Genomic DNA, 20428 nt, shown 5'->3' with positions numbered 1-20428 from the left:
CTCACAATGCCTCCACATTTTCAGCTACACATGCAAACGCAACAGCGACGTGGACAACGTAACCAGGGCCATCCCTCTGGATCGGACAACATGGCATAGTTGAAAAGCACTCTTCCCCGGTTTCCCCCAGCCAGGTCACCTGCGAACAGAGATGCCCCCGGCTCGCACCTAGGTTTCATAAAGCTCAAAACCGAGTGCCTTGGAATCTGACCCGGCCAGACAATGTCACAATGTTGAGCTGGCAGCCATGCAAACGAGTCAAGCCAGTTCTGCGATCGAGATCGGATTCAGAATACCATACCCCGTAACCGACAAATTGTTATGGCCCAAGTCGACGGCGACGATGATGCTCCAGGGCATAGAGCTGTGGCATGAGCGCGATTCCTGCTCCAGGGGGTAATGATAAGCAAGGCTGCATAGCTACAGCCTCTAGCAAGCCTCGCCCGGAAGCTTCATACTTGTTCATGCCTGACAGATTCCCCAGAGTGACGTACGCTAGATTCTTCTAGACTGTCTTCTCTCGCTAATCAACAATTGTTATGTACAACAAACTTTGGACAATCGTCGTGGCGCATATATCGACTTCCTCTGCCATTCTCAAAGACTTGCGATGACGAGCATCGACCAGGCCAGCCCGCTGCCATTGATTAGCGCAGCTACATCATTGTCGGCCTCACAGCCACCTACACTGCCTTCGCCTTGGATCGAACCACATCTACCGGGGCCAATCCACCGAGCCTATGCGTTGCGTTCTACAGATTCGTGCCACTTGAATAGAGAATCAATCTGCAGGTCGTTTCTTGTTGAGGCAGAACGAGTTGCAGTCTTCAGAAACGTCATTCCACTCAGTATGTCCAGTTGGACACCATCTCAGACTTTCAACCCCGCCAAATGACACGCCAGGATGCTGGCCCCGCCGACCCTCTCTCACATGCCACACACTGAGGAATGGATGCATTCCCGCCCCCGCTACGGAGTATGACTACGGAGTACGGAGTACGGATACAGCCTATTCGTACCTTAACCCGATGGCCTGGCACGCCTGGTATACCTTGGGAAAATCGTCATCTAAATCTCTCTCAAAGTTTCCGTAGTCTTCATGGCAGCATCTCAATCCGCCTCGGCTCGCTGCTCTGGTGCCCAATGGCCTGCGTAGGTGGCGTAGCACAGCTTTCCTCAAGATCTCGGAGTACGGACACAGTCGGGATAACACCACTTGCACAGCCTTCGGAGTTTTGCTATCGTCCTGCAGTCAAGTCCATCTTCCGCCGCTGTCGTCGGGGGCTAATAAAGGTACAACCTTGTGCACTTACAACGCTCTGTCGATATTTGCCTTTGAAGAGTCACCGTCAAGAACGAACGAATGTCCTTCGCCATCCGCCGTAGTCGAGATTGTAACATAACGGTGGAGGGCCGCTGAAATCATGCTGCTGACGCATCGTAGCCATCAGCCACGACGGGGCAAAACTTGGCGAAGCCCTCTGCGCCCTGTTGTACGTCTTCTGTCATCTTCAGCAATTTGCTGGAGGTATCCGGGGGAGAGAGAGAGAGACACTCCCCTGAGCGCCAAGGTGGAATGCTTCTTTCACGCCACCGAGACGGTTCCAGTCATCCACTGTCAAACGGCTGCATTCGCAGATCTCTTGGCCCCGTCGTTCTCGCCCTCGACAAAGGACGCCCCAAATTTCGCCCATGCTCACCAGCAATGCCCGAGGGTATCCAGTATTTCAGGCCGCTCGTCTGCCAAGTCCAGCCTTCAAGCCCCATGGACTCTCAGGCGGACCCCCCTTGAACCTTCAAATGAGAGTTTATCACAGCCTCTCTTGCAGTTGCCAAGTGCCAAGACCCAATACAGTGAAAGATTTTCCCGTCATTTTGGAAACGGAGAGTTCTCACCGGGGGTGCTACTGGCCGCACTTTTGCTGTCTCTCACATTCACCTCGCCGTTTGCCGGTGGAACACCCCGGCGATCTCTGGTGGTAGTAGTGGTGGTGGCGATACAACACGCTCCTCAAGCTCCTGACTGCGCGACCTCCGTGTCATGTCTGCCCCGCGTACCAGTCAAGCAGATGAAATAAGGTCTACGGCTCGGCCTTGCCAAGTGGCATAGGCTAGGCCAAGGATACAAAGTATACGAGAGATAGAAAGATAGATTCTGTCACCTCGGTGAACGGCAAACGTGGTCTCAACTGTTGACTACTGTGCAGCTATTGACGTTCGTGATTTACAACTATGGATGTCAACTACGATTCTTCGAGCACACATCATTCTGACTTGGTGATCCAAAAAAGACCGTCATACGATTCACGTCAAGCAAGTGTACTCCGTAAACAAGTAATTTGGAGAGGTTCCATTGAACGTGTTGAAACCATTGCGGCTATCGCTAAATCTGCCTCTCACCACCTCATGTCCATCCCCCAAACGGCCCCTGGTACTCCGCGCTTCAACCACCTCACCACAGTTTGACTACGGCTCGCAGATATCTCTCCACAACATGAGGCCCCATCTCATACAGCGCGCGCGACTTGATCACCATCTCCTGCTCTGAGAGGGAGGGATCACCTGTTGGCCAGGCTGAAGTACATACAAAGCCGCCAAACGCCGCGTTTCTATACGCTGCATCCGCCCAACTGTAGGCTTTCGTTCCGTATTCCCCAAACATGTACATGAAACCACAATTGGGTCCCCTCCTCATTATTCGCAAAAGATTTTTGGTTTCCGCTTCCTCGTGAGGGCGTTTTCCCCAGTCCCATATACTCCATCTGCAATATACACTTTGAATTTGAACAACCAATCGAGACTCGTGCCAGAGTCGTCCGTTCTCCCGTAGTAATGCGCTGTTATGCTTGCTCGCGATGCAAAAGAGTCAGAAAGCCACGGCGCCACGCTTTTGAATAATCGACAAAGAAACTCGTAAACCGCGTAAAACTCATCATCAGGGCGTAGGCGGCGCATTTGGTGAATGCGGCTCAAAGTCCTGATGTTGAGTTCTTACTCCAGGCCAGAGGGGTGGTCTGCTGAGCTGAAGAGTGGCAGGCTCTTGACTTTGACCTGCGGCAGGGGACCGACGAGAGAAATTGCTTTGCGTCCTTCCCAGACCAGCCGCAGCTTGAGGCGAGAGTGCAGAGGCGTCGCTAATGGTTCTGCTGAGACCCGGTTGCTCATGGTCTTGCTCCTCTTCCAATAGTTGGGCCAGTGCCGCTCCCTGTCTTGGTGGCGCAGGAATGACAGTCACCGGAAGGCTATCTGTCTCGGGAGTTGGTCGCATCTTCTCTCTGATCTTCTCGGCCTGCGTCGCAGCAAAGTCCTCCAAACGAGCCCGGAGATCCCATCTACCCGCATCATCGTGACCTCCACGCACCTCGGGCTTTGACTCGGTGTGGGCCATCACCTCCGCTGGTGGATCGCGGGCAGTGCGGCGGAAGAGTGGATTGGCCACTAAGGATCTCCATCCATTGCGGTTCTTCTCTGTCATGTCCTCCTGGGCCTCTGTGTCGATTTCAACGGTCTTGTGCGTTGCTTGTCTTGGCACGGGCGCTGCCATTGAGAGCTCGTCGTCACTCGTTGTCGATTCGCTCCTAGATGATGTCGAGTTACTCCTCGACACGGCAGCTGCAGCGTTTCTTTGGTTCGCAGCTCGGATGACTGCCTCGGGTGTCCGTGAAGTTGTCTCTGAAGGCAGCTGATATCTTACGGCATATACGGTGCTCGCTGCGCTGGCTGTGTCTGTACGGCTGACGGGCGTCACCGCGGGTGCGGGCCGAGAGGGCCACATGGGCGGACGCAACAGACCGCCCTTTGATCTCTGGCCGCCTTGATTGTTTGTTCCCGAGTTGGTGTGGGCGTGGTTAGAGCGATATCTGGAGGCGATTTGTGTCATGCCTGGCCAAAGGTTGCCTCGCTCGGCCGAGGGAGGACCTTGAGCGCCAGAACCACCCTGAGGTCCGTCTTCGCTACCGTCACCGTCCCTACCACCGTTTCTGTTCTTTCTCCTCCTAAGCCATGGGAACTCAGACGCCGAGACTTCCAGCATTTCATCGCCGTCGAAAATCTCGCGTCCTAAAATACCGTCCTTCTTCTCTTCTCTTTCCAATGCCTCAATCCTCTCTACCCATTCCCAAACCACGACACTGGCGCCTGCAGCACCGACCCAGCGAACGTAGTCTCCCCAGACAGCGAATTCTGGCTGTGCCATATCCAGTACGAAGAAAACGACTGGGACAAGGATGGCGAAGAGTGATAGTGTAGAGACCAGAATCATGTTCTTCATCAAGGGATGGTAGAAGGCGTATCGCTTCTTCATAAGTGAATAGTAAATGACCCATGCGGCGTATAACAGGCCGAGGGACAGTTGAAATAGGTAGCTGAGAGCGGGAACGGCGTCCACGAAGCTTCGTGGACGGGCGTTGCCATTGCTTCCGCTGGTGGGATACTGGAAGCTGTTCAAGGCGCTGAAGATGAGGTTCAACGTAATCAGCGCAAAGGCAGTCCACTTGATAATAACCTTTTCCCGCTGACGTGGGAAGAGTCGGATGAGAGTTTGGGCTTGTGCAAGCCACAAAAAGGTGTCTGAAATGAGGCGAATGACTTTCAGTTCGGTTCCGTCCATAACCTCCGACTGCATCTTTTTGGCGTCTTGAATTGACCACTGGTACTGCTGCTCGGCAACTTTAAACGTATCGGCGCTTGCTATGGTGAGAGAAATTGCAACGGTGACGGCGGCCACCTTCTGCAGCCATGGTCGACCTCCGATGCTGATTCCATTCGATGTTCCACCACTCGTAAACCCGCGTCGGCCCAGATATACCACTCCACCGTCAAGAAATGATCGGGGAGTAATGAAAAGCATGATCACAAGCATGTATGCTGTTACTGTCGTCGCGGCGAGGGCGTAACAGACGGGGAAGATGGAGGCGAAGAAAGGGTCACGCAGGTCGTTGTATTGTACCGCGCCTCCGGTCGTGGTTTCTTCATAGTTGATGCCATTGTTCGCAATAATAATAGGCGCGGCGGTCGCGATTTTCGCGGCTGCTGCCCCAGCGGCGCCCAGAGAGGGCAAGGGACTCGCGGCTGCGGCGAGATCTACCATGATGGCGGCGCCGACTCGTCGGATGCTTGTCGATTGAGAACAGAGCGGCCAGCCGCAGGCGAGGATCGAAAGAGGCTTCGTCCTACTCGCGAACACTCGCCATCGAATAAGCTTCGCAGTCGTCGGTGGATTCGCAGTGTTGATTGGCGTAGGCGTCGAGTTGTTGTCGTCGAGCGACGCGAGTTCCGGGACTCGGTCGGGCGGATGGGTGCGGCGAGCGTCGAGGATACGAGTCCAGGCGTTCTGAAGTCGCGCACAGAGTCGTCGATAGGTTGAGTAGTTAGTTCGAAGTAATCGTCAATGTTCCAAGTTCTCCCAGGCGAAGACCAAAATAGCCAAAGGTCACAATCGAATTGTCAATAAACCGGGTCGAGGTTGAGGTTGTCGGTAGAAAGCGTTCCAAGAAGGCTTGCGTGTGGGGGATGTGGGAGGGATCGCAGGCTGGGCGCCGAGAGATTTTGGGAGGACAAGAGAATACGGGGGAGAGAGAGAGGGCAAAAGAAGGAGGCCGGGGGGAAAGGAGAGTGTAAAAGCTACTTCCGGGGGGGCTGCTGAGTCGCCGTAGAGGGGAAGGCGGCGTGCTGAATGGTGTGTACGGTGTTGCGCTTTGTTAGATTGGTGCTGGCCAGATCTGGCTGTTCTTGCTCGTCTGGTGGAGTCGTAGACCGTCTCGAAAGTGTTTTGGAATAGCAAGTCGGGGGGACGCGGATGGATATGGGATAGAATTGGGGGGGAGCAGCGACTCTCCCAGTGTCATTCTGATTCTCGAGGGGGGTGCCGGGGCGGTACGTGGTTTTGGTGCGAGGAAGGCGAAGCACACTGTAAGCCGTGGGACTGGGATTATCTACACACCCTCTCCGGCTCTGCGTTTCCGCTAACTGTGCTCAATGCTATCGGATACGACTCGGACCATGGTGATTGTACGTGGATGCCGTGGCATGAGGAGTGGGGCTCATGTAGCCCTCATCTCCAGCGCACAGTCGCTGTACTGTGAATTCCCGAGTCAGAGGGACTGGCTCTTCCAAGAGTTGTCGCGAAGCACTCCGCGATCGTGTAGTGACAGCTTGGCAGACCCGACGAGATTCGGGGCGATCTACAGACACCAAGAAAAGGGTCCTTCGCCGTTTGGCAAAAAGGCGTGTGAAGAAGCTTCCGACTCTGCATGGCATTGCCGGACGCCATTCCGCAATCCATCGTCGATCCGTGAGGACGCTGGCTCCGGCTTCGTGGGATTGTCAGATGGGAGACAAAATACGCAGTATTGCGTACCTACCACAGTACAGTAGGTACGACACGTGCTATCCGACACCAGGGTATGGCTGCGAATAATTGATTGACTTGCTTCCAAAGAGGCACCAAGTATGAGATTCAATACCGTCGCATTGAAATTGCAGCGAGAAGGTGTGCAAAGACCCCGCCTATGCCCCTTCTTCGTCAGCTTTGCACTGTGAGCACTCAGGACGAGCGCTGCCATCGAGATCAGACGGGAGGGGAAAGTTGGTGTTAGAGAACAAATCAGCCTGTCGGCTGTCGTTCACGTCCTGCATCGCGTGGTATGACAGAAGGCTCGTTCAAAAAAGCTTCTTCGCGGGCTGTCACGAGTCCTAGCAGTGGAGAGTCCGTCGTCGTCTAATTGAGGCTGGCATTCGACTATTGAATTATCGTTGGGCAATAAGGAAGAATCACTCAGGCGCGCCACCATCTAACTGATTCGGCAAGCAGAAAGCGGTGCTGCTCGATATCCGGCGACATTGGGAGAAGTCAACTCGGTACTGTTCTGGAATACCTAGACCAGCGTGCCAGGTGAGCCAGACAAGTGGACGCCGCCAGTCCCGTCAGCCACCTGCATCGTGGGTGTCCCTACCTACAAAAATAAGTAGTAGACATTATCTAATACAGAAAGAGTACGTACTCTGGGGAGTACGACACTGTACGCCCAGCGCTAGTCAATAGCAGGCTGCATCGCCGTGCCCACCGTTGAAGTGAAGAAAGAGCGTGTCCGCGAGGGTTGGCTGAAGCTGGGAACGAGAACGGTGCGGTGGTACGGTGGGTGTCTAAGCCTCCCCGTCTCGAGGGGAGCACCCTGACACGGAGAAGGGCAGCCGCGCTGATCAAGTACAGAATTCAGATGGCCGGCCAGTTGTCTCTTGAGTACTGAGCTCGGAGCGTTTTGTCTTGGCTCATGAAACACGGAAAAAGGGTAAAAGGGCTGACCAAGAGTGTAACCCCTCGACTGGTACTCGACTCTCACCCTGTCGATTCATCACTCGTTACCTTTGTACTTTTTTCTTCTGAACTTGATGAAAGCTTGAGGGGGAGCGGTGACATCAGGAAATTCGGTCTCATCGTCGCCTATCGTGGCTCTGCCAACTCTAAATAAAATAGAGGTGAGAGCGTATCCGTAGTTTATGCTTGTGATCGCTGTCGATTTAATACGGAGAGGGGAAGAATTGAACGGACGGACGGTTTGTGCTACCAAGACGGAGAGGAGAACGGAAGGAGCCCCAGTGCTGACAGTCTTCCAGGGCTGGCTTGCTTCGGCGGCCACTGAGCTGGATGAGGAAATGATGAAAGGCCAGCGCTGCGGAAGGATCCCACACTGTGCCAGGGTCCCCGGGCACGGCGTTCCCTCTTGCATCCACGCCCCTTGCCCCGGGCTCATCCATCCGGTCAAGGGGCGTCCAATGAGCAGAGTCTTTGGGCGAGAACTGCGGGTCATCCGCAACCCATGGACGCGGGCCATCGTCCAAATGGGTGACTGACCGAGTACGTACCTGTGTTGGAAATGAGCAGGGGAAACTTGTGCAAAAAAAAACCACCACTGACAGGCCACCACTAAGCAGGTCCTTTGGCGGCGTAGCCCTGTCTTTTGTGACGGATATGAGGCGCTGGGATTGATTTTTCTTTTGCTTTGGAACAAGCTTCCCGTCCGTCCCTTCTCGGCCATTTGCATCGTTCCCGAGTCCGCAAAAAGGGGATCAAGAGCTCAGGCCAACGGCAAATCCTCATCGACACAGGGGTTCTAAAAAGTTTTCTGGGTGTTGCTTGTTTGGAAGGATGCTTGATGTGCAAGTATTCGTACGAATGGTGTGATAAATACATTATACATGTGTTGAAGGAGAGTGAGGTGATGTCGGTGCCCGGCAAAGCATATCGACTTGGCCTACGTTGCTGCAGACGAGGAGTGGCAGACAATCAGCAGAACGGCAGGTGGCAGCCGGGCCAAAACCTGTTGTTGGCTCTAGGTACTGTCCAGTCCAGTGGCCAGTACCAGATGGTGTTGCCTCCATTCGACCCCGCAGATAATCGTGCGTACCTTGGTCTGTAGGTACAGATGGAATCATGGGAGGCAGGCACGGGAGGGCGCTTGCTAAGTTACCTATTCTTGGACCTTTGGGAGCTTGCAGCCGGACGAATTGGCAGGCTTCGGTGGTGCAATAAGTGAGTGTTGTGTTCTTAGGTACGAATGTGTCGTGATTGCCACCGGGCTACAGCCTGCAGCATCAGATAGGTAGGTGGTATGCCATCCGTAGGTATCCGTAAGGAAAGCGTGGGAAGGTAAGCAGATGAGGTGGCTTGTGCTTTCTTTCTTTCCCCCGTTCTTCGTGCTTCCTTCCTAAACTTCCCCAACCCGACACCCCGTCTTTTCCACACCTGCCCGTCTTGGCTCTGTTCCTCTTGGCAAAGCTTATCACTCGTGGCTGGCCAGCGATCTTCAAGGCTGGGGCAGCCTGCCGTTATGTCGTTGCCGTTGCCACTGCCGTTGCTTGCGCCTGCCCGTGCTGCCGTCCTGCCCGTCTCTGAATCTGACGGGTGTCTCTCAATTTTATTTTTGTTCCCTTTGCTGTTGCCCGCTCCAGACGAACCGCATCCATAGCACGGCGCGCATACTCTGGCACGCAGCTCCAGCGAAAATAATCAGCCCACACGGCTACTTTACCCTCATGACACTGTCGCAGCATTAGTGTCACGGTTCACAAACTGCTCCTACTCAACACAGACACAGTCGTACGGCTCAATCCAGCTTGTGCGTTTTTTTTTTGTTTTTTTTTAGTGTTCCTTATCGTGGACCCGCATCACCCAGCTTCAGTCTGAGCTAAGGAGTACGCGACTTGCTTGCAAGGCCGGCCGACTTAAAGTGAGGCAAGCGGCCGAGTCTCGACTTTCACACCCAAACCCCGCCGGCTGACACGACACGCGACACACTCTCTGCATTGGCCAGTAAACGACCATCTACCTCGCCTCAAGCTCGTCGATCTATTTGTGTATCCGTAGACATTTTGACCAGAGAGTCTGATTGATTGAGATCTAACTCGGAATGGAAACCACACGACGCATTATTCCCACCAGGAACAGCACTGTAGACAACACAGCTGAGTTCAATATCTCAAGTAACCGATGCGCTTTGGTCATAGTGAGGACTGATTAATGCTGAGATTCAGACAAGTCAACAGCATCTCAAAGTTGGGGCTGGAAGCGGTCGAAAGCTTCAAATCAGACAATCAGGCTCCGACGAGAGCTATCAAGCCAGTGCCAAATCGCCTCGCCAAACACACCAGCTGGCATGAGTGAAGTCGTCTCGGTCTGGACTGCGTACCTCGTAAAGTGCAACAAAACCACATATCCCAGTCACGCAGTCTTCTATAGAGCCGGCGTCGGCTAGTCAAGACACGACGCCGTCCACGTCGCTTCCAATGCGGTTTAGCATTCACCGGTGTCTCCTAGACTTTGCCGCTTCTTTTGCATTCCCCGTCCCGAACCTTTTAGGTTAACATCCGAGGCGCTACTCGCCGCGACCACAGTTCCCTCCTCTCTTGGCCTACGACAAGCCTTTACCCTGTATCGAGACTCCTATCCTAATATTCGTAACTCGCATTCAGGGCGTGGTGAAACTCATCACCTGAGATCTATGATTTATCGCCAAGTCGGGTGTGTCCGTCGTAGTCCGTCGCACCTCTGAGGTTGTCTACCTGATGTGTCTGCTCTCTTCGCGGGCCAAGTAAGCGAGTCTAGGTCCCGAAGCGGTATGCCAGGTGAGTCCATGGATGATGTGGATGCTTTCTACAATCTTCACGATGAACCCGGCGGCTACTTTGTAAAGCTGCTGAATCTGCCCCCGATCGGGAGACCTGGAACGGAGACTTTGTTTTTCTCGTCTTTCGGTATCCGGAATCCGGCTAGCTTCTGCTGTCGACCACCTTCTCCCAAGGAGATGCCAAGCCGTCTTGGAAAGGAGAAAATGGTCTGACTGGGACTCAGTAACGCGGATCTTGGCGATCTGCCTTACTGCTGTGTAGAGTTGGAAGGTCCCTCGGCGAGTTGCATTTCTCCAAAATAGGCAACACCACCAACACCATGGCTAAGATAGAATCACACAGAATCTGTACGCCAGCATGATCTAGACTTTTCTCAAGTGTCTAAATCGTCTTGGCAGCGTGGCGGCTCTCATTTAGGTCTCGCTGGGTCATCTTGAGACCTCCGCAGCATTCCTGACGGTGTGCAATCGACCCCTCGGATTCCGTGAGCTGTACCAATCAAGGACAGACAGTGACGCAAGAGTCTGTCTCTTTCATTCTCTGCCAACACCGAGTATTTGAGGACCCAAGAATGTCAATTCTTCAGAGACCACAGTGAGGCATGATGGGTACATTCCGCCGGAGGAGATTTCACAAACCAGCTGCCTCTGCGGTAGGCCAGATGGACCAAAGTAAAAAGGTATTCCTAGCCCCAGCCTCACAAGTGCTTGGCAGTGTGTGTTGAAGGTAAACACTTTTCGATAACGAGAGCGATGCGCCATCGTAACTCTATGTCGCCTCACCCACGTCACAAGCAAACCCTCACAGAATATTCCCAATTCGTCGTGAACACCATCTCAGGGGTATCAATTATACAACCTCTATCGCAAACGCCTTTCTGTCTCTCTCCACAACTAGCACTTCACCCCCCCTTTTCCCCTTTCCTCTCCTCAGGAGCAGAGTGAACTCAACCCTCCTGCTCAAACGTATCGTTCAGATACCCAACAAAGCTCTCCCTCATCCTCTCCGCGCTAAAGTTGCCCACGCCCTCGAGCCCGATCCCGCCACGGTTCAAACCCACAAACGCCCTCCTCAGCCTCTGAAGCTGCGGCAGACCGACCTTGCGACCAGGAAGCTGCACAACAAGCTCCTTCTTCTCCCCTCCCGCCCCATCATCCCCCCTGGAGACCTTGACCTCCCCGCCCTCCTCCCCTTCAGCCTGCGCCTCCAAAATCCTCTTCACAACATCCTGCGTCTCGCGGTCCAGCACGTACAGGTAATCCCCGCTCGTGTCACGGCTGCGCTGGACCGTCGCCTGGTTGGGCTTGATGACCTTCCGCCCCGTACCCGCGACGGCGTCCCAGATGTCGTCGCACACTTTTGCCGTCTGCGCCGCGTCGTCGTCCCAGATGAGGGTGAAGAGCGGACTGTCCCAGCGCGTCATCGGGTTTGGCTCCTCGTAGCGGAAGACGAGGTTGTCCCAGTTGTCCGTGTCGTAGGGCTGCTGCTCTTCGTCGGTGTCGTCTTGCTTCGTCTCGCCTTCTGTGTTTGCCTCCTTTGCGTCCTCCGGGATCTGACTGCTATCCATTTGTGCTTCCTCTGTCGCGGTCGTCGTCGTCGTCGTCGTCGTCGTCGATGCAGCCGCCCCTCGCCTCCTCAACCTCTCCTCATTTATCCCCCTAGCCCTCTCAACTCCACACCCAATCTGAAGCACGACGCTCGGCGTCCTCATAGCTTTAGCCTCGCAGTGCAACTGGTACCGCCACCCCTTGATGTAATTCATCCCGTCCAAAATAACAATATCCCGGTCCGACAGCACGCGCTTCACGGCGCCGTAGACAGCCGCCCTGGCGTCCTTTTCCGAGGCGTTGGCGGAGCGCGTGTGCGCGCGCACCTTGTTCGGGTCGAGGTCGTACACATCGCGCGATATCGAGAGCGTCGAGTCGGAGATATAATGGAGTCGGTACGGTGGTGATTGTTTGTTGCTGCCGTCGGCGGCGGCGGCGGCGGCGATGCGTGCTGCCAGGTGGGCTTGCAGCTGTTTTGCGCGGGTCGTCTTACCCGAGGTCGGGAGACCCGATACTACGATCAACTGTCACAGAGTTAACTTCTTTCTCCCACGAGCCCAGGAATGGCAAGACTCACCGGCATACTGGCGGTTCGTGAGTTGGGAGGGGTTGTCGTTGAACGTGAGTGACAGACTTTGGCGGGGTTTCTGGGGATTTTTTGCATCTGCGATCAGCTACCCCACCTACCAAATCGGGACTCAAGTCATTGGCGCAGCTTGCCTATAATGTAGCCATCTTCACATGATTTCATGAGTAATTGCAGAGAATCATACGCGTAACAAGTAATGTATGAATCTCGATACTTTCGAGTATGGGTATCATGAGGTCTCTGACTCTGAAAAACGCCTAAATCCCCTTCTACGTGCAATCCGCCGCTGTCCCTCGCAAATGAAAACTCACCTCAGTCATCCATATTCTCGTCCTCGTCAACGTCGCCTTCAGGTTCCTGAGCGCCCACGATGTCAATATAGAAAAGCATGCGCTCTCCCGCCAGATCCATCATCTCCTTGGCGTAGATGTCACGCGGACTGGGGCCTTTTTTTCCGCGGCCCCGACGGCTCGGGGTCGTCGCGCTCCTCCGGTTCGTACCCCTGGCCTTGGCCTTCCGTGCCTCGATTCCCTTGAGCGCGGCTTTTCGGAGCCTGTCTCTGGCTTCCTTGGTCTCTTCCGCCGGTATCGTGTAGAGCAGGCTCTCAAGGATCAGCGCTACCCTGGCGTTGTCTTCTGGGTCAATGGTATTAGCATGGTGACCCAGGTAGCACAACTCGAGGACGTCTGCGTTTATGATGATCCCGCTGTCCTCCCCCTTGATGACCTTCTTCGGGTCTTCATATCCGGAGGGCAGCAGTTGATCGAGCTGAACGGCCAGAAAGTCGATCTTGAAGGCAGCTCCGTATCGCTGGATGTACGAACTCATGTCGGTGATGAATTGGTGAAAGAACGAAAGGGGTTGCTGCTTGAGTAACCTGCACAAGTCCAGCGTGTATTCGTTGTGGTCCATGAACTCCTCGGGCATATTGTAGGCAACCTCGGAAAGGAGCTCCATCAGTCTCAGACGAAGGGGAATCGAATCTGCCAGTGGGGCAGCGACAAAATCTCCAGCTTTCCTGGCTGGTGTGCGTGGTGTACGAGGCGTGCCCGGTGTACCCGCCTCGGAGGGTTCGTCGTCCGTCAACTCTTCGTTGAAATAGTCGCCAAATTGGTCGTTCTCGATATCAAGCGTAGCCATTCGTTTGCGTTTCTTGTCCTCGCTCGGTAGCCCCTTTATCTCCTTGTTGAACACCTCAGGAAATTTCGCCAAGGATGAGGTGCAGCCGTCAGCGAAGACGGCTTGAAGGATCATCCTCAGAGCACCTCGCCCGGAGTCAGTCTTCTGCTTGATGTACATGACAAGGATTGACTCTCGCATGCGTGTCCAGTTCTGAGGTTGCTGTGATGAGGCCAAAGACTCCTCATCAAGGCGTTTCCGTTCGTAGATGTCAGCCTCGAGAACGTCAATCATGAATTTCAGCCAGGTCTTCCAGAAGCGCCAACGGTGAGGATGTAGTCTGCTGCAGTTGAAGGCCCAGCCGAGAACAGCCCAGAAGTCCTGCGCGCGCTGCCATATGCTATCTTCGTTGGCCAACTTGTTGTTGCCGATCTGATCACCGTCGAGATCCTCGTCCTCCTCATCGTGGTATCGGTTCCGGCGGCCATACTGGACCCCATGGAACTGGAACGCATTCCTAAAGCCGGCATTGATGGGTCCAACAATGGCGAGCAAATTACGCAGGTAGTCTAGCGTCTGAGAGCAGACCTCGAGACGATCGGCGCCGGGGGCTCGAGTCGTATGGCTCGGGTGGATGGTCAGGGTGTTGAGGAGGGCAAGGTGGGTTAACGGAGGGACAGGGACGCGCTTCGGGTTGGTGTTGATCTTTCGCGAGAACCCGGCAGTGAGAAGGCTATTGTACAGGCCGAGTGCGCCATTGTCTAGCATAGTCAGCGTATGTCGCGAGGAGGGTGGGCATCTTGCTAACGTACAGAGGTGCTCTTCCAGGTAGATCTGGCAATGTTCCTTCAGCTCACGGGGGAGCAGGGTCGCGGATGAGTACATGCGTTGGGGTGATGCAGGATCTGTGGGAGTCGGTTTTTCGGAGTTGGCATCCGGCGATTGAAAGGCCGTCCTGAATGAGTCTGGCGATGATACGGCAGATAAATCCGTCAAGGACGAAGAGAGCTCCATCACGAGCTGCATGGGGTTTGACGCGTCTGGAGACGCGGTTGGAAATGTCCCACTATCGTCAATTAAAGTCGGGTTGGGCAGGGGCCTACAGGGTCCCTGGTCAGTCCAGAACCTTAAATTACATAAGGCCCTTCCGGCAGAGGGACCCCCAACTCATCTGGCAGCAGCTGTTCACAGCTTTACATCCATCGCTGGTGCACCTGCTGAGTGCTAAACAGCGTAGCTTCTAAGAAGCATCCTAAATTTTGAGAAGCGTCCACATAATTGCGGCTTCATGACGCAATGAGATAAACTATAACCTGGAACTGAACCTTGAATCTGATTTTGCTGAGTGTATAGCTTGAAGGACGGGCGGGTCGAGCTGGTAGAGCTGAACTTCAGTGACTCACATGGGCGAGGCTTCATATGAGCCACCGACCACTTCCGAGAGGTGAGGTACTCAACACAGTTGAAGGCACAGTTGAAGGACCTGGCCTTTCCGTTCTTTCAAGAACTGGAGCAGTAGTAATTTAGGCTTGCGCGGAAAATAGCATTGAAATTGTTCACCACTCATTGAGACCTACCTGATAATCGATAACTTCAATTACAGGCTGGGTGTTTCGGGAAGTCTACAGCAGCGTGCACAATTCAAACACGCTAAGGTCGTTGGTGTTTTCTCTTGGTCCCCTGTAAACTATTTATTGTATGTCATCAATGCTATACTCTGTGCAGCAAGTGGCTCATCGTGGTGTCAGCCCCAGTAGTCAGTATGATACATGAGAGTGAGAATGCCACCCCTCCTGGTATGACCTGCTTGTCAAAGGAGCTATGTGTGAGCAAACATCACACAAGCTCCTCAAATACCTTCCCAATACTGTCATTCTCTCCGTAGCAGATTGCGTAAGCCGTCCTAGCATATTCCCTCGCCGGTGCGCATAGCTCAGGGGCCACAATCTTGTACACATGGAACATGACGAGGAAGGCCGTTACGATATGCTCGCCAGGTGGACCCCATTTGATGATCCTTAGATTGCGCTTGCCTGATGCTTTTACAGCCCGGCTAGCCTCGAGAATGAAGCCACGAGCCTCGAGACTCTTGATGGACAACTCGAGAGCCTCTAAGTGTTTTCCCCTGTCCAGTCGCTTCTGGGCGAGCGCAAGGGACGAGTCCCATAGTTCCAGACGGTAAGATCCTTTTCCGGCGGCGTGAGTCTCCTCGAGCTGGCCAATTAGCCGTTGTGCCTTGGACTCTTGAGCTAGAGTCCTGCAAGCTTTCATGGTGCTCTTCAACTCTCGGAAAAGCCCTTGGCGTTTTTGGAAAGTCTGCTTCGAGATCGACTTCTTCTCTTCGCACAGCTCACATCGGCAAGTGAACCCCCAATTTTTTAGATGCTTCTGAGTTTCATCATAGCTCGCACATTCATCAGGCGGCCGGTAGCTGATCAGCAACTCCGTGTCGGCGTCCATGTCTCTCGAAGCTCGCACCACCATCACGTCTCCAATGAACGAGCGGCGACAGTTGCCGACACATGAGTGATTGATGTGGGACGCTTGAGTCCAAATGCCGCAGGTGGTATAGCTTCCTTGTTGAACTGCCGTATCAGTCAAGTGGAGGACGGATGCTCGCGGTGCACCGAAGCAATTAAGACCTATGATCTTCGCGACAAGGAACCTGTGATAGAGTTAGTGCTGAGACCTTCGCGTATTCCCATGAGATACTAACGTATCTACCACGGTTCCAATCTGCTCTGCAGTCTCGTCTAGTCGATACTTTCCGCGATGCAAGTCAAAGAAGCGGGAGGCAGTCTGGGGATTGTGATGGAGCTTCTGTACAAGGCCGGAAAGAAGATCTGCCTGCCCACCCATCGTCATCCTCTTTGTGTCCCAGCTCATAAGTATCTTGATGTTCTGGCGACTGACAGTATCGTCGTCGCCAGCATAGCTGTATGCAAAGGCTTTCTCGCAGAGAAGAAGTTCACCAGCCTTCACGGGCTTGGTTGTGAAGAGCCCTCGTCCACGTCCAGGGGATTGGCGCACCTCGACAGGACCAGTGTAGGTCGCACAGTCGATTGTAGGGGGAGTGGCCTTGGCCTGGTTGTGCATGTGCTTCCACTGGTAGATCCCCTGATCTTGCTCACGAATACGGCACATAGTCCGCTCCAGTTCCTTCCCTGCGTCACGGTTTTCGGGGTTCAGGATAACAACTTGACGTAGCTTCTCGGCGCAGAGCGAGAACTGTTCCAGCGCGTAGTGGGCCTTGGCTTCTCTGAACAGTCCTTTCTCGGTTGGGTCATTGTCCTGTCGGCTCTCAATGGCATCGCTCAGTGCCTTCTCCGGGCGATGAAGCTTGAGGTTTGCCAAGGAACGGTTAAGGAGCGCTGCACGCTTATGTTCAGGCGTGGCAGCAGAGTCGAGTGCCTTGGAATATCTAAACCGCATTCAGTAAAAACCTCCTCGATATCAATAGTCATCATATCTGCTGCTCACAAGATTTCTGCTTTTCCCCAATCTTGCTGTGCTACAGCATTGTTTCCTTGCTGCCGGATCTTCTCGGAATTGGCACTAGGAGTCCACGTCTTCCACTGCGACGGGATGCGTTCGTCGCCCTCGGGTAGTAGGATGATGTCGTCAACGTGGTCCACTCGTAAACTGTATTTGCCATCGGTAGTCGCCTTGAAGAACGGGTCCTTGATGAGGCAGATGCTGCCTTCCGGGAATATGTCGTCAGGTTGTATAACCCTATGATCCGGCTGGTTGTAAAGTTGGAGTAAGACGGCGGTGCCGGCCTTGTCCTCAGCAATGGCCATGATTGCGTTGATCTGATCCGTGGGCGTCATTGTCCGTACGATGACTAGCTTGCCTCGGTGGTGCTCTTCCAACCTCATCTTGGAGATTGGCAGAGGCTTTAGCTCGTTGACAGGCTGGATACAGGGCAGATATGCCGGTGGAACCTGAGTAGTTGCAATATTCGACCCTCCACTAGAAGCTGCCGGGCGTGATATGCGCATTGATCTTGCCAGCATGAACTGCATCACCAACACATCGGGGGGAGGATGATCATGAGGAACGTATCCTTTTCTGCGGCCACCTCGTTCCGCGGCAGCTTGGAGCCGTTCCATTAAGGAGGCAAAATCGCCGAGATTAGAAACGTCCCTGACGTCCATGGCGATTGAAAGGTGATGTAACGCGTCGGTGTTGATTGATCCTGGTTATCGTAGCTAAATTCGCAGATTCGTTCTTCGAGGTGAGTGCGTTGGGTGAGGTATAAAGAAGAAGAAGAAGAGGTAAGAAGAAGAAAAAGAAGAAGAATTAATAAGGCAGGGTAGGAGCAGGTTTTAATTTTGTTTGAATGTAGATGAGTACATGATTGGGTACTCATACATCTGTTGGTCGTATGCGGGAGGCCGACTGCCTGACGGGAAGATGTTAGGCACAGCCCTGTTGTTCAGATTTAGGCTCACTTGAGGTACTTAGGTAGCATATCAAAAAAGCTCAACTCTGAAGTCTCACTTGATAGTAAGGGGTCTCGGCCAGTATGCAACACGGTCTCCTGCCTCAAGGGAGCTACATACCTTATTTGTCCTCCACGACACATGAATATCCCATGGCGGAGGCTATCTCTAAGAGGAAAATCACACTTGGAGATGAATCTTGAGTCTCAGACTATCGATCGAGGTAAAGATCGATTAAATCCACAAGCTCAGTGAGTCTCAGCCTTGCAAATGCCCTGAAGGAGAGAATAGAGGAATGGCCATTACTTTTTCATCGCCACAAAGCCATTATGCTTCAAAAGTCCTTTCACCGCAGATGTCTTTCTATAAACAGACAACTCTCTTTAGCGTAGCTACTTCTTCATCCCTGTGTAACCATACGTACATGACTCCAAGTCCAATACTGGCATGTAGGCCAATGGCTATGTAAACCTAAAACTCTCAAGACATTCATAAATCTAGGTTTTTGTCTCTAATCTTAGCAAAGGCTAGGACAGTGGCAACTAAAATGGTGGAAATCAATCCAATATGAGAGTAGACTTGATATAATGAAGTATAAAGGCTATCAAAGAGGCAGGCCGATGAGCCCTTGTTGCCATATTTTCTCCCATCAGGTGGTGGTGTTACTTGGCCACGGGATGCCTACCCCTCAGCAGCCCATGCACCAGAGTCTTCCAGTGTTTTCCATCACCCTTCGTCACCTCAGCACCACGTAAACAAGCTTTTAAAAAGAATCTGCTCTCTGTAGCGCCATTTGAGGGTAATTCTGAGTACCATGTGACCCGTCTCACAGTGCTTGGGGTTGATCGCATTCAACCCGGCAAAGCCGAGCTTCATATTTAAGGATCGCCGTGGTCCCCGAGATTCTCAAACCAAGACACATGATCAACGAAAAGAAATGCAATGCCGCGTAGAGAAGTTTGTATAAATTAGAAATGATTGCATCGCCATGAAGAATTGTGCAAAGTGATGTTTAGAAATGTTGACTGCAGTAGCAACAACACTACAGAAGCGGACAGCACTTAAGGTATGCACCCCTGTCTACGAGCTATCCCACGCTTCAACTGATCTTACAGGTGCCTCAGTCCATCAGAAGATGCAGTCAGGATCTACACTCAACCGACCTCCGAGCCTCGTCATTAGGGACCCGCCAGACGACAACGGGTGGCCCAACATCCCACCGCTCCCACTCCCACCTCCGCTTAGCCCCCTCCGCAAAGGGCGTACATCCACCCCGACGACATGTCACGATTGCCTAAAGCGGATGAAGGACGCATGGCATTGGTTGAGAGGGTCATTCACTCGCTGGAGAAGGGGTGGCCACAAGAGAAGCCCCATAGCCGCATGAAGGGCGTGTGTGTGTAAGGGTGTAAGTGTGTGTATATATAGGCCAACTTCAGCCTATAGATGCCCAACAGAGATGCCGTAGCCTTCCCTTCTCGTATCGTAACTGTGAGCGTGGTGTGTACCCCTCCCCTCATATCGGAATCATCGTCGTCCTCCAATGATATCGTCGTAGAAATGTCCCAAAACGCCCCTCTGTATGCAAGATCCCGCGGCGGTATTTAGGGCTGCGTAGGTAAGGTACACATGCTGTGCCCTGCAGCCCTATACCCGACATCGTGCCATTCTGAAATAAAGAACTATCCAACCCGTGTCCCCCAATCTAGTAAAAGTACAGTTTGTGTGTTCCAGCCAATGGAGCGCCGTGAGGCAGACGACATGCTCCTGCTGTGTGGTGTCGCCTCTTTCATGTTGTGTGTATTCCCGTAAACGCCGTCGATAGAGATGTGTTTGCTTCATTGTAGCTGAAATCGACTTGGCTTATTTTCCCGGGACTTTCGTAGAGTTAGTACAGGAAGCGTTACGTTTAGATTCGAATAACTCACGAGGGTCAACGGGGAAACCTGTCTCATCTGAGCTTTCCTTCTGGAGCATCATGGGGGTAGCGTGGGCAGTAGTGTTCATGGTGGCGATTGGTCGTAAGAGGATTGAGGATTGGGTATGAGTCGAAGTAGGATGAGGCAGTGGTAGTCTTGTGATGAAGTAGTGTATGACTGTTGGTGTGAAGTGTAGTGTGATGAGTCTGTTGGAAACAAAAGAGATTCAAGGCATCAAGAAATCACAGAGCATTTATATCCAACGGACCTCCAACGAACCTCCAACGGACCAACAATCGAGCTTCATATTGAACCGACCTTGAACTGAGTCACCCTCAGGCAGAAGAGTGTGCCTGGGGAGGCAGACAAGACAATCTGAGAGGTTCGACGACTTAGTGCCCCCTAGTCAACATCGACTTGAGGTTCGACATGGCAGTGCACGGTGACTTGTTACGACAATGTGAATGGAAATACCATATCTTTGCACGCGATTGCGCATATTCGGTATGGCGATCCTGGTTCGGTAGCAATGTAATTCCTAAAAACCCAGGGATTCGCGAAGTCTGATTCGTCTACGGTATAGGTTGTCAACATCTAAGCCTGGGTGCCTTAACGATGTGTATCAGGTAATGGACCCCTACAGATTGTAGAGCTAGCCGCAGTGCAAGGCAGATCAAAGACAAG

General features: G+C 53.2%; 6 protein-coding genes across 6 annotated transcripts; all 6 read right to left on the bottom strand.

Moving 5' to 3' along the window:
- Positions 1-2935: 2935 nt before the first annotated feature.
- CCOS01_02211 (uncharacterized protein) lies at positions 2936-5089 on the bottom strand (the record flags this gene model as incomplete). Its single annotated transcript, XM_060450403.1, has 1 exon — positions 2936-5089. One exon carries the CDS (start codon positions 5087-5089, stop codon positions 2936-2938), a length of 2154 nt encoding a protein of 717 aa, XP_060319053.1.
- Positions 5090-5979: 890 nt separating this feature from the next.
- CCOS01_02210 (uncharacterized protein) lies at positions 5980-6258 on the bottom strand (the record flags this gene model as incomplete). Its single annotated transcript, XM_060450402.1, has 1 exon — positions 5980-6258. The coding sequence occupies one exon, from the start codon at positions 6256-6258 to the stop codon at positions 5980-5982; it is 279 nt and encodes a 92-aa protein (XP_060319052.1).
- Positions 6259-11071: 4813 nt separating this feature from the next.
- On the bottom strand, positions 11072-12255 carry CCOS01_02209 (RNA polymerase II elongator complex subunit; the record flags this gene model as incomplete). The annotated part of the gene is made up of 2 exons (XM_060450401.1): positions 11072-12196; positions 12250-12255. The coding sequence occupies 2 exons, from the start codon at positions 12253-12255 to the stop codon at positions 11072-11074; spliced, it is 1131 nt and encodes a 376-aa protein (XP_060319051.1).
- A 318-nt stretch (positions 12256-12573) lies between these two features.
- CCOS01_02208 (uncharacterized protein) lies at positions 12574-14406 on the bottom strand (the record flags this gene model as incomplete). Its single annotated transcript, XM_060450400.1, has 2 exons — positions 12574-14141; positions 14193-14406. 2 exons carry the CDS (start codon positions 14404-14406, stop codon positions 12574-12576), a joined length of 1782 nt encoding a protein of 593 aa, XP_060319050.1.
- Positions 14407-15216: 810 nt separating this feature from the next.
- On the bottom strand, positions 15217-17537 carry CCOS01_02207 (uncharacterized protein; the record flags this gene model as incomplete). The annotated part of the gene is made up of 3 exons (XM_060450399.1): positions 15217-16045; positions 16097-16801; positions 16861-17537. The coding sequence occupies 3 exons, from the start codon at positions 17535-17537 to the stop codon at positions 15217-15219; spliced, it is 2211 nt and encodes a 736-aa protein (XP_060319049.1).
- A 2151-nt stretch (positions 17538-19688) lies between these two features.
- CCOS01_02206 (uncharacterized protein) lies at positions 19689-19832 on the bottom strand (the record flags this gene model as incomplete). Its single annotated transcript, XM_060450398.1, has 2 exons — positions 19689-19702; positions 19754-19832. The coding sequence occupies 2 exons, from the start codon at positions 19830-19832 to the stop codon at positions 19689-19691; spliced, it is 93 nt and encodes a 30-aa protein (XP_060319048.1).
- Between the last annotated feature and the right edge of the window lie 596 nt (positions 19833-20428).

This window comes from Colletotrichum costaricense, assembly GCF_030867565.1.
Source record: "Colletotrichum costaricense strain IMI 309622 chromosome Unknown Scaffold_2.1, whole genome shotgun sequence".
Taxonomy (NCBI): Eukaryota; Fungi; Ascomycota; class Sordariomycetes; order Glomerellales; family Glomerellaceae; genus Colletotrichum; species Colletotrichum costaricense.
Note: the sequence above shows the minus strand (reverse complement) of the source record. Positions and strands in the feature narration are given on the sequence as shown.